This window comes from Limulus polyphemus, unplaced genomic scaffold (assembly GCF_000517525.1).
Source record: "Limulus polyphemus unplaced genomic scaffold, Limulus_polyphemus-2.1.2 Scaffold6438, whole genome shotgun sequence".
NCBI classification, from domain to species: Eukaryota; Metazoa; Arthropoda; class Merostomata; order Xiphosura; family Limulidae; genus Limulus; species Limulus polyphemus.
The window spans coordinates 30667-43197 of NW_013672048.1; the positions used below are offsets into that span (position 1 = coordinate 30667).

The 12531-nt window shown below is 35.4% G+C and overlaps 1 protein-coding gene across 1 annotated transcript in view; it reads right to left on the minus strand.

Annotated features, from left to right (window-relative positions):
• The window catches only part of LOC106473720 (protein unc-13 homolog A-like), a gene marked incomplete at its 5' end in the record, with an annotated part of 42523 nt that overhangs the window by 26467 nt on the left and 3525 nt on the right, over nt 1-12531 (minus strand). Inside the window, one exon of the mRNA XM_013934398.1 lies at nt 8010-8116. Within this exon, the coding sequence (XP_013789852.1) occupies nt 8010-8116 (107 nt within the window). The remainder of the gene's footprint in view (nt 1-8009; nt 8117-12531) is intronic.

Genomic DNA, 12531 nt, shown 5'->3' on the forward strand with positions numbered 1-12531 from the left:
TTAATTTGATATTATTCTCTTATACGTGAATTATTTTGGCTCTCATTTAGTATTTTCTTTTGAATATGATTTAAATTTCAAATACAATAAGCTATTTTCTTATGAATTCTGAGTTATTTAAAGTGAAGTTTATTATCAATTCATATATAAACAGAACTTTAACTTCATCTTGAAAAATGGAACCACTAGTCACAGTTTTCAAAATGGGGGAATACTGTGAATAGTCAACATAAGTGCATTTTTAACATTGGTATTTACTGATACAGAAAGCAATAATATAATATTTGTACATGTTCAAAGTAAACTTCCTTGCCAAACTTATCTTGACTGTATCATAGACTAGTGCTACTTAATGATCACTGTACTAATATACCGTAGCATCATTCTTAGCCTGTTCATTCTATGAAGCATGATTCAATCTACTTTCCAACAGAATATGGTCTTCCAAAAAATCAACCAAGTAGTGATGACTAATTAGAGTTCAAAGTGATCCAGAACTCAATTCCAACAGGAGAACTCTTGGATCCAGTTATAAACATAGTAGTGTCATTAATAGAACCTTCTGTGTTTTCACAAAATATGTATCCAGTAGATGCGAGTCATATGATGCATTTACTGTAAGCAGATATGCATAAAGGTTTAAACATACTTTGCCTATAGGCATGTACTGCTTAGATTCCATAGGTTTAATATTAAAAAAATTATGAGCCTAGCAGCTATTGAATTATACTTAAGCCTATTGCAAATTAATAAATTTACCTTTATAAAATAGATCTAGTTTCTAGCACAACATTTACATTGTTGTTATGTACACAGAAATTATTCAACTTCTTGCTTCTAAGGTAATTGTGTGGACATTGGCATGGTATTGTTACGTATCTGCTTGTTTGTTAATTCCCGGTATAAATTCTTTCTGAGGAACTTCAGCAATACAAGTCCTTTCTTAATTAAAACTAGTTTATTCTTTCTCGATACAACTTTGTAATACACAGAATTTCCACAGTCAATACGTTTGCAATCTCGATAACAAAACACACACTTTATATTACCGTCACTACCGCTCGCTTGACTCAGTTATCTATCTCTATACCTATATCTTTGATCTATTTGTGCCATTGCACTGGTTTTTCTCGCCAGGCTTATATACTAAAAAAAGAGGGTGCCTCAAACAAACTTGGGCCTCCCCGATAATTCATGATCCTTCCAGAAACTCCAGCATGCATGCTCCCAACATCACACGACTTCCGCTGTCATAACAGTATTATAATTAATTTCAAGAAAGTATTGTACAAGGCTGGTGAGAAATTTATGATACAATGGATGTTTCATATTGATAGAGATCTCAGTGTGATCAGAATTTATATATCCTAAGTATTATTGTGATTTTAAGAGTAAAAATAAAGTGCTTAGAAAATTAACAACAAATATAACAGTTTTTGGGAGATTTACTGCAGACCCCCTCCCCACATAAATATATGCCTTCTCATGCACCCTCACCACTTTTACAGTTTTAATTTCTTTCAACATTTCCCCTCATGATAATTTTCAATTTAATTAATAGTTAATAAAAACCTGTGTTTTAAGATTTTAAATAAGTCCCTCAGTTTGGCCACAAGAATGTTTCTGTAGGCTAGATCTGTGTCCTGACATGATATTTATGCTGTTACTTTGAAGCTAGGCATAGGTTTATGTGATTTGTTAAAAGGAGCATTATTCTACCAGAACAAGAGTTCCTGAAAACTGTCATAAGGCCTCTGGGAAATGTTTTGATAAGTTTTCTTCAGGTAATGATGGGCTTTAAACTAAGCAAATTATGTTGAATATTCTTGAAGTAACATAAAATTTGTGTAATCTAAATATTCAGAGTACATATACCCATGGAAAAATTACCTGACATTAGACTTCACCAATGGCACTCATGCACATATAGGTCACTTTTCATGTAGTAATAAAGTCATAGTGAATTTGTTGCAAAAATAAATTCTGGAACATTCCTAAGAATGAAACGTTTTTGATGCTTCATGAATCCAGTTTTTCTATCAAATTCCTTATACCACTGAGTAGTCTCTAGCATTGTGCAAGGATGTCATAATTATAGAATCTAAAACCAGGCAACTTAAATCCATCATAATTTACATGTTTTGGCACTTTCCTATATGTTAACATTACTGATCTACCTATCCAGCATATTTGATGTTGTATTTATACTTTTCAAATTATCTTGTAGAGTGTGCTGAGTAAGCTAAGTTACATGCTCAAGTAGTGTCTAAATACTTTTGGCAGGGCAGTGATTTATCTGGAACAGATAAAAACAAATCATTTAAATGAAAGTAATGTACACTGTGTAATTTGTGAATCTCATTTTGCTGGTGAAAGATTATCAAACAATACACCCTTTAATGGCTTTAATATACAAAAGTAAAATATTTGTTTATGCAATAGAATTATAAGACTTTTTTTCAGAATATTATGTAACACAATGCTGCATAGATCTCAAACTATAATGCAGAAATGGAAAACCCATAACTCAAACTAATCAGAAAGAGCTTTGCTTCTGGTTACATTTTTATTCAGGCATTTTCACTTGTATGTGTGCATATGTTTGTGCCTATAGATGGCATGTAATGTCAATGTAAAATGATTTTTATATTCTGCTTGGTTTTAAGGTAACTGTGATAAATTAATTTGGTTCGAATGATGATGACTGTAGAACAATGAGGAAATCTCAAGGTTGACCCAGCATTCAATCTCTGAAAGAATTAGAAGTTTGTATATCTAATACATGGAAGAATATGTGCAGTGATTTGTTACAAATGAAATGAAAGAGACATAGCATTTTGCAGACATAAAATACAATACTTTACTGAGGCTGAAAGAAGAATATGGTTGATCCTATAGTAATAGCAACTGTTACATTGTATACTTGAAGTTGAATTAAAAGAAAATAAAATAAATTGTATTTGAATAAAAATAAACTAAAACAAGCTTAAATTCGAAATGAAAAGAAGTAAAAATGAAGTGCACAAGGTCAGCAGGTAGAAATTGCAGTGAAACAAGTGAAATAAAGGATGTTTTGAATCTATCAGATCCAAAGCAAACTACTTTTTTATAACTAACCAGTCAGTAAATGGGCACTTGAATGCAAAAGTATTTCTGTTCCATGAGTTGATTGTTGTCTGCCCTCTAAGCATTGCTAAAAGAATATTTAGATAATCATTGCACCAGTCTTTATACCCCACCAGTTTCACACCATTTCTGACTATGCACATATGTGACTACTCTCCACCAATAGTGTTGTGCCACCTATAACAGCACAGCTAGCTCTCTATACTATTCCTGTTCAATCTTTGCTTTCAAGAATAGGCAGGTACTACAATAAAAATTGTGGTTTTAGTGGGGAGGAAGGGTGGGAAGTGAGTGAGAGGAGGTAAATGCCTATCGGAAATACAGCACTACTTCTGGAACAGGTATAATGCTCTTCACCCAGGAATGAGGAAAGGAACACCAAGTGGGTGGAAAAGGTAATGCTTGTACAATTGTAAAGGCATTAAGAAAATGCAAGCTGTAGCAACATATAACGAGGAAAAAAAGTAATAACAACAAGTGGGTAGGGCATGTGAACTGTGTTATTGATATCAAACAACCCTAATCATAAGTAAACATAGTGTCGTACTTCAAGGAACCAGAATTATAAAGAAGTAAAGAACAGCCATAACTGGACAAACTCCCAAAAACCACTGTGAGAGCAAGAAATATGAGAAACCAAACCCAGCATTATAGGGTCTTGGCATTTCGTTGACTCAACCATAAGAACAGAGAAAGCTGTAATTGGTATTATGCACAAAATCATAACTCACTCAACTGTAAATGAAGGGCAGACACATCCTGTATGTGGAATTATGAGGAGGACGAGCAGCATTTATCCAACTGTAAGAACAGAACACGGACTGGTATTACGAGGCAGACAAAGTCTCTCAAACCCAATCGTTGAAGCAAGAAAGAACCTTCTTCAACCAGAATTAATGAGAAGAGAGGTATCTACTGCACACAATCATAGGAACAGGGCACTGTCATCCTGAACCAAGAATTACAAGAAGGATCCCACGTAGGGTGGCCCCAATTATTATTTGATCATTGGTTTTATTGAGTGTGGTCCACCCAGGCAGAAAACATCTAGGGGAAGTGCTAGTAGGGAACCAGCTTTGCCCTCTGAGTGGATAAACAAGCATAAGTATACTTACATGGAATTACACTCAGGAGGAAGCCTTCATAGTCCATCACCCCAGCAACTGGAAACTGAGACTGATAAGGACTCCCAAGCTCCATTAGAATAAAAAAGGGGGTAAAAAGGTGGTGAGGAGCCCAAAGGAACATTACACAGGAGAAAGAGCAATGGGTGACTGCATTTCCCTATTTTGAAAAGCAGACCGAACCCAATTAAGGAATCAAAAGATTGATAGGGTTGGGCAGAAATATTTTTCTGCTTTACTCATGAAGTTTATGTGTGACGATCTACCAAAGATATAGTTTTAATGATTACTAATACATAAATATATACATATACACCAAGTTGTCTTACAGAAACACCCCATCTCAATCGTGAGCATAATATAGTTACTTCAATTAGTGCAGGTTTGAGACAAATAACACCCACCACAAGGTGGGATCCATAAAGAAGATGCTAAGATTAGGGAAGCCAAAAAAGAAAACACAGATGAAAGGAAGCAATAAGTCTTACCCCAGGCAAAGGCAAACAGAAGAAGACACAGCCAGATCGAGCAGATAATGATTGTCGAAGGTCTTGGGAGTAGTTCACATTCCAGCTGAACAATCTCCTTCAAAGGATGGTGAAAGCGAGCAGTAAAAGACATAGTAATGTGACAAATTTGTTGGGAAGAGACACTGTGGAGATGGCAACTTTCTATAGACAAGTCTGAATAAGCCAGGTGGATCAGTTGACGAACCCAACCAGTGAGAGTACCAGGTCACAGAACACTGAAAACTGAAGGGTTCAAGGGAATAAGAAGTCAGGAATGTGAACCCCAAAAGGAAGTAGAACATGCCACATAACACTTGAAGGAACAAACCAGACAAGGAAGCCTATCTAAACTGGAATAGAAGTACAATTGGGAAATGGAAGGTAAGGAAATGAAAGTCAGAACACCGTCAACAGTAGCATATGTCCTAGGGAGGAAGGACAGAGGTCAGGATAGAGAATGATATAGGAGGAATGGTGAGGATGTGGAGAACTTGAATAGTATAAAATGTGAATGACAACAACCACAAGCAAGGAGGAGAAGGAATTAGGTCATGAGGGAAGGAAGGTGTATGGAACATTAAAACAAAGGCTGAAATGTGTGATGGGAAAGCAAAGGAACAGAAAGAAGGGAAATGACAAGGAAAGACAAAACCCAGAAGAAATGGAAGGAGATAGACAAGGCTGCCTGAGAGCTGGAAATGAATGAAGTGTACAAACCTTTAACAACCTACCAGGTGAAGAATAGGGAAGGAAGAAGAGGGAAGGGTGGGAAGGACAGAAACCATGGTGAAGAGACCAAAGTCGAAGATATACTAACATAAGTAGAAAATGGACATTGATCAGGAAGGAAGAATGCAAAACATGTAGCCAGATCCTGGGCTGAGACAATGAACAAGACAAAATCATGCATGAAGACAGAGAGTGATGACATCTGTGGAACGAGGGAACACTTTGTGATGAGAATCATATTGAAAGATAATTGAACCACCACCAGATGGAAGGAGCCAGGAAAAGGGCAAGCAAAGATCACAATGTGATGACAGTGGGCTCAGAAAAGAGACCCAGGATCTCAAAGCACAGAAACCAGGAATTGGCATCCATGGCTCACTGATATAAGTAACTACAGAGGAGAGGTGGAAATGTAATATAACCACCACCCCCATAGGATAGGAGAGGAAGGAGGCAGGACAAGGCTCAAGAAAGGTGATATGGAGAAAGACTCCTTGATTGACCAGAGATCAGTAATCTCCTGGGAATTGAGGTAAGAACCTCAACTCCCTAAAGAGGAGTATGGGTACAGACATAAATCCAGACGAGGCAGAGTAAGCAGCATCCCCTAATGGTCTGGAATCTGTTCAACTGCCAAGCCAGGGATCTGAGGAGAAGTTCCACTTACCAAGGAGTGTTCACTGAAGGGAATATATATGAGTCTGACCCTTGGGAATGACAATTAGAGATAGAACATACTGAGCCATAAGAAAGGTTAGGGACATGGAACTGTTTGCTCCAAGCCCAAAGAGAAGAAGGCAAGGCCTGACTGAGGTTGGAAAGAATACCCCCCCCCCCAAATGAATGGGGTATTAAGAGGGGGTCAGAATGGATCTGCATCTTGTAGGAGCAGAGGAGTGTAGACTCTGGAATGAGAATTGAAGCAAGCAAGCAGGAGCCAGTCAAACCAGAGAAGGAAGAATGCAAGACTCATAGTGTGAAAAAGTCGGCAAAAGTTTGTATTCCCCGACAGAACACTTAAAGAACTTTCAAGTATCATGAACATATGAAAAGGAACCAAAGATAATCTCAATCCTAGGAAAGGCGAAAGAAACGAACACATCAGTGAAGTAACAAGGCAAAACTTTAAGCCCCACACTGATCAAAATTAGAAAGGGATGGCACAGCTGAACACTCATGAAAAAATTCAAATAGAACAATGAATAGATATTACTAGTAGTAATGATATGTAATGTACCAACTATCGAAACATACCCAGTAAACAACGGACTGACAAACATCAAATGGTCAAAGTATCAAACTTTTTGCTAGTCCACAAAGAATGTAAAAATAATGAACATGCCAATTAACAGAAATTACAATAATAAGAAATACCTAAGGTATCAGACAGAGAAAGTTACCTAGATGACAAGGACACAGAATTAAGGCCTACACTAACAAAAATTATGAACAGAAGGTACATACTTAAGTTAACAATGACAAAAAAAATTATTCAAAGAAAACAAATAATTATTTGTTACCCGTATTAATGATATGGAAGGTACAAACTATTGAAAAATACCAAGTTAATAAAGTACTTATAAATAGAAAACGGACAAACTCTGCAGAAATAGCAGAGGGAGCAGCTAACTGTGCCGTTATAAATGGCACAACACTATTGGTGGAGAGTAGCCACATGATATGTACATGTTCAGAAATGGCGTGAAACTGGTGGGGTATAAAGACTGGTGCGCTGATTACTAAATATTCTTTAAGCAATGCTTAGAGGGTGGACAATGATCCAGATAGCTTTTGCGTGAGGAGATAAGTTTATTTTGGAATTAGGATGTTCCAAATTAAAACTCATAAAAATTTCATAGCTATAAAATATAGACTATAGGAGAGTAAAGTATTTAGTGTTTACATACTACACAATATAGCCTAATAGATGATGACTGAAACAAAATAAAATAAAATGGTAAAATGATACGTCTGAATTATGACTAAAACATTTGTAAAACAAATCAGAAACTATATAGACATACATAGTGTAACAAACACTTGATAATTCGGTTATCTTGAAAACATCTGTAAGAGCCTTTAATTAGGTAATTTTTACAATAGGATATATATTAAACTTAATATTTTACCAAATAAATAATATAGTACATAACACATTAGTTCATGCTGCAAGCTCACAAGTTATAGAAAATTTACAAATAAGATTAATATACTTGTAATAGCAATTTTACCAATCAGTGCAAAAATAAGAAAGACCTGCTTAAACAGATTTTTTTTTCAATCTATGACACATGTAAGAAAAACAACCTTACAGGCCTTCTCAACCTATGCTAAAAAATAAATACACTTGAATGTCCATCTAAGCTACAAAGTAAATCTACTTGCACTACACATCTTATGACTTTATATGCTATGAGATAAATTTACAGAAAAACTGGTCTTCCAATGTATGTTGCAGGTGAGATTTGTCTACTTTTAACAATGGCTTAGTAAGCTAAAGTTGCAAGTGGTAAACATTTACCCGTAATAGCAATTTTGGCTGACCAGTTAGAAGTTCCCTCCATCATGGACTGTTCAGCTTGGTGCAAGGCATCTATGTGTGTATCAGGATCAACACTAAATGTCAGCCTGTAATAAAATGTCCAACAAAATCTTGTTAAAGACAAGATGTTGATATTAAAGTACCATAGCAATACTTCACAGCAGTTAAAATTAGATAACTACATACAGATATAGAACTAACTAATAATGAATATTTTATGTCCCATTCAGTAAAAATTGTTTGTTAAAAATAAGATGTCAACAGCATCACTTCACAACAGTAAAAGTTGCATAACTATATACAAAAGCACTGTAGCAACACTCACAATAATTAAAGTTGGATAATATGTATAGAAGCACTGTAGCAACACTTCACAATAGTTAAAGTTGGATAACTATGCATAGAAGCACTGTAGCAACACTTCACTATAGTTAATGTTGAATAACTATGTATAGAAGCACTGTAGGAACACTTCACAATAGTTAAATTTGGATAACTATGTATAGAAGCACTGTAGCAACACTTCACTATAGTTAATGTTGAATAACTGTATAGAAGCACTGTAGGAACACTTCCCAATAGTTAATGTTGAATAACTATGTATAGAAGCACTGTAGGAACACTTCCCAATAGTTAATGTTGAATAACTATGTATAGAAGCCCTGTAGGAACACTTCACAATAGTTAAATTTGGATAACTATGTATAGAAGCACTGTAGGAACACTTCACAATAGTTAATGTTGAATAACTATGTATAGAAGCCCTGTAGGAACACTTCACAATAGTTAAATTTGGATAACTATGTATAGAAGCACTGTAGGAACACTTCACAATAGTTAATATTGAATAACGATGTATACTAATATTTTATGATCCATTCAGTAAATATCTATGTGTCTGTATGTGTGTGACCACCATAGCTCCATAAGGAAAGAACCTAAAACCTGAAATTCTGCACCTATATTAAGTAGACCCTGAAGGTGTGCACATGGGTATTACTTATCTTATCCACATGCATGTGAGCATGCACATGAGCATCATTTTAATGAGGGAAGCTAGCAAAAAACCACAAAGAAAAAAAGGGGTTCCTTATATAACAACTTCTAATATAGAGAAAGGCCAGTGTGTTTTGGTAACAATGCATAAAAAAAAATGGCTTTTATATGATGTTGCTTAGCAACAAAAGTATATAGGTTATACTTTTATGCAAAATGGGTTCAGAATAAACACATTATCAAACTTATAACCCGAGCAAAGGCAGGTACTTTCTCTAGTAAATAATAAAATATGAAGTGTATAATAAAATGATAATAATAAACCAGTTTTGTTTAAATTTGTTTGCCTGGAATTAAGCAAAAAGTTATATAATGGGCTTTCTGTGCTCTACCCACCATGGGTATTGAAACAAGTTTTAAGCATTGTAAGTCTGCAGACATACTGCTGTGCCTCTGGGAGCATTTTATTTCAGAAATATATATATATTTTCTTTTTTATTTCTTCAGTTTTTTATCACTAATAAATTCATTTTATCGAACCGTATGGTATTTTCTTAAAAGTAAAGGTAAGTAAGGGGAGACCACTAGCTTATACTTTCCCCAGGTTCTACCAGTGCCTTAATGCATCACTGCTTATTGTCATATATACAGAATATAAAATCTATGGTTATAACATTTCACCATAATTCTAAATAAATAATCAGCCAATAAAATTATGTTGAATTAATTAAATGATTACAGTATGTCGAAAGGAGATATTTTTGTTTTTACTACGGCACTGTTTCTCAATCACCATGCTAAAGTAGTGGGGGGGGGGGCATTTTAAAAATCACATTTTAAGGCATTTGTATTGGTTGGAGGGCCTCAAACATTTTTATTCACATCAAGGGAGCCTCAGACTAAAAGAGTTTGGGTTTGGGAACCACTGTTATAAAGCATATATTATCCACCAGCCAAATAAATTAAACAAAATAAAACTGGATACATAGATAAAATATACCTAAACAGAACTATGAATTTCACTGAACTGAACATAATATAAAATTGAATAAATACAAAATGTGATGGGATACTAAATAACTAAGCATGAAAAGGTTGTAATTTGTTCAAACTCAGAATAAAATGAAACAAGGAATACAATGAAATAATGTCATAAACAAAGAAAGGATAAAATTAAATACAATATTGCACAATGAAGCTTGAGAGTGTAACTAATGTAACCATGGTCAGTTTAAAACAAAATAAGCTAAAATTAAACATAGGTCAAACTCAATGAATTTACAAATTAAAAGAAATTTGTAATATAGAACTAAAATATATCTTTGATATAACCTTAAACAAACGAACGAAAATTACAGAGGTGCATAAAATAGATAAAAACAATAAATGGAAAATAGAATTATATATTGTGTTTTGAAAGGTCTTTTACTCAGAGTAATCCTATATTTATATAGGAATATCAAGAAATGCAGCATTGATGCTACTTATCTACTCTTGTGAATTATTCAGCCAGGTAAACTGTTTAGAATACTAAGAAAGGACTACAGCATCAATGGAGACAAAGAAAGATTTTCCTTCTGCAACTATACTAACTGCCAATTCAGCCTCTTCAACTATTGCCCAAACCCTGGTATTAGCTATGAGGTTCAATGATGCTGTGATCAGGGTTACTGATGAGGGGTGGAATCCCTCAAGATTGATATAACTCAGTGACAAGTGGTAAATTGAATGATAGATTAGGTTTCACATTTATTTTTTTATATTTAGAACATAAAAATGTTCAACTTGTACAGGGATGAGAGAAAGTTGTATTGGTTTTTCATGGATCTCTACCATTCAGCCTAAATTTTCCAGAGGTCTGTCTTGGCCCTTTGTGAGTTAGCTCACATCCTGTAGTAGCTGCCAGCTCTCCATTGTAAGCTTATGGTCCCTGTTGCTGATTCTTCCAAGACTGCAGTTCTAGTTCACGTACAGTGCCTTGCAAAAGTATTCACCTCTTACAAAGTTTCCACATTTTGTTGCCCTCTGAGCTTGTAATCATGAAACTTTCAAATGGGACTTTATATTTAGAATCTACACAATCTACTCCAAACTGAGAAGGCTAAAAAATGCAGATATTAGGTAAATAAGTTATATTTTCAAAGAAAATTATAATATTTTCAATTGCATAAGTATTCACTCCTTTTGCTACAGCACCCCTAAATCATTTCAGGTGCAAAAGATTAGTTTGAAAGGTCACAAAATTAGTGTAATGGTCTCTATCTGTGTGTATTCAAAGTGGTTTAACTCGACTTTAGAGTAAATGCATCTGTTCAAGCCACAATCACATAGTGATACGACACACCAACCATGAAGACCAAGGAGCTTTCCAAACAAGTCAGGGATAAAGTAGTAGAGAAGCATAGATAAGTAGAAGGTTACAAAAATTTTCAAAGTTGCTAATTATCTTTTTGAGGACCCAGCATGGCCAGGTTGTTAGGGCACTCGACTCGCAATCTGAGGTTGCGGGTTCGAATCCCCGTCACACTAAACGTGTCCGCCCTTTCAGCCATGGGGGCGTTATAATGTGACAATCAATCCCACTCTTCATTGGTAAAAGAGTTGGCGGTAGATGGTGATGACTAGCTGCCTTCCCTCTAGTCTTACACTGCTAGTGCAGATAGCCCTCGTGTAGCTTTGCACGAAATTCAAAACAAACAAACAAACATCTTTTTGAGTATGGTGAAGTCCATCATTAAGAAGTTGAATGTGCTTCATACCACCCATTCACTACCCAGATCAGACTTCCCTTCCAAACTAAGCAGCTGGACAAGCAGGAAACTGGTTAAGGATGTCACTGTGAAGCCAATAGTGACTTTAAAAGATTTGCAAAGTTAAATGTCTGAATGGGAGTCAGTGTTCATACATTGACAATATCCCAGTCCTTACACAAATCTGGCTTGTATGGGCAAGTGGCAAGAAAGAAGCCATTCCTGAAAAAGAATCATCTTAACTCTCATATGGAGTTTGTGAAAAAGCATGTAAATGATATTGCAGACATGTGGCAGAAGATTTTGTGGTCAGACAAAACCAAAATTGATCTTTTTGATCTAAATTCAAAGTGTTACATCTAGTGCAAACCCAACACAGCATATCACCCAGTTAACACCATCACAACTGTCACACATGGTGGTGGTAGCATCATGTTATGGGGATGCTTTTCACCAGCAGGGGCTAGGAAGCTTGTCAGAATTGAGGGGAAGATGGATGGTGCAAAGTACAGGCAAATCCAAGAGGAAAACCTGCTTGAGTAAACCAAGAATCTAAAACTGGGTCAAAAATTCACATTTCAGCAGAACAAGGAACTGAAGCACAAGGGCAAAGCTGCACTGGAGTGGTTTCAAAAGAAGAATGTGAATGTCCTGGAGTGGTCCAGCCAATGTCCTGACCTGAATCCAATAGAAAATTTATGGTGAAACTTGAAGATTACAGTCCATCAATGATCTCCAACAAACTTGTAAGAATT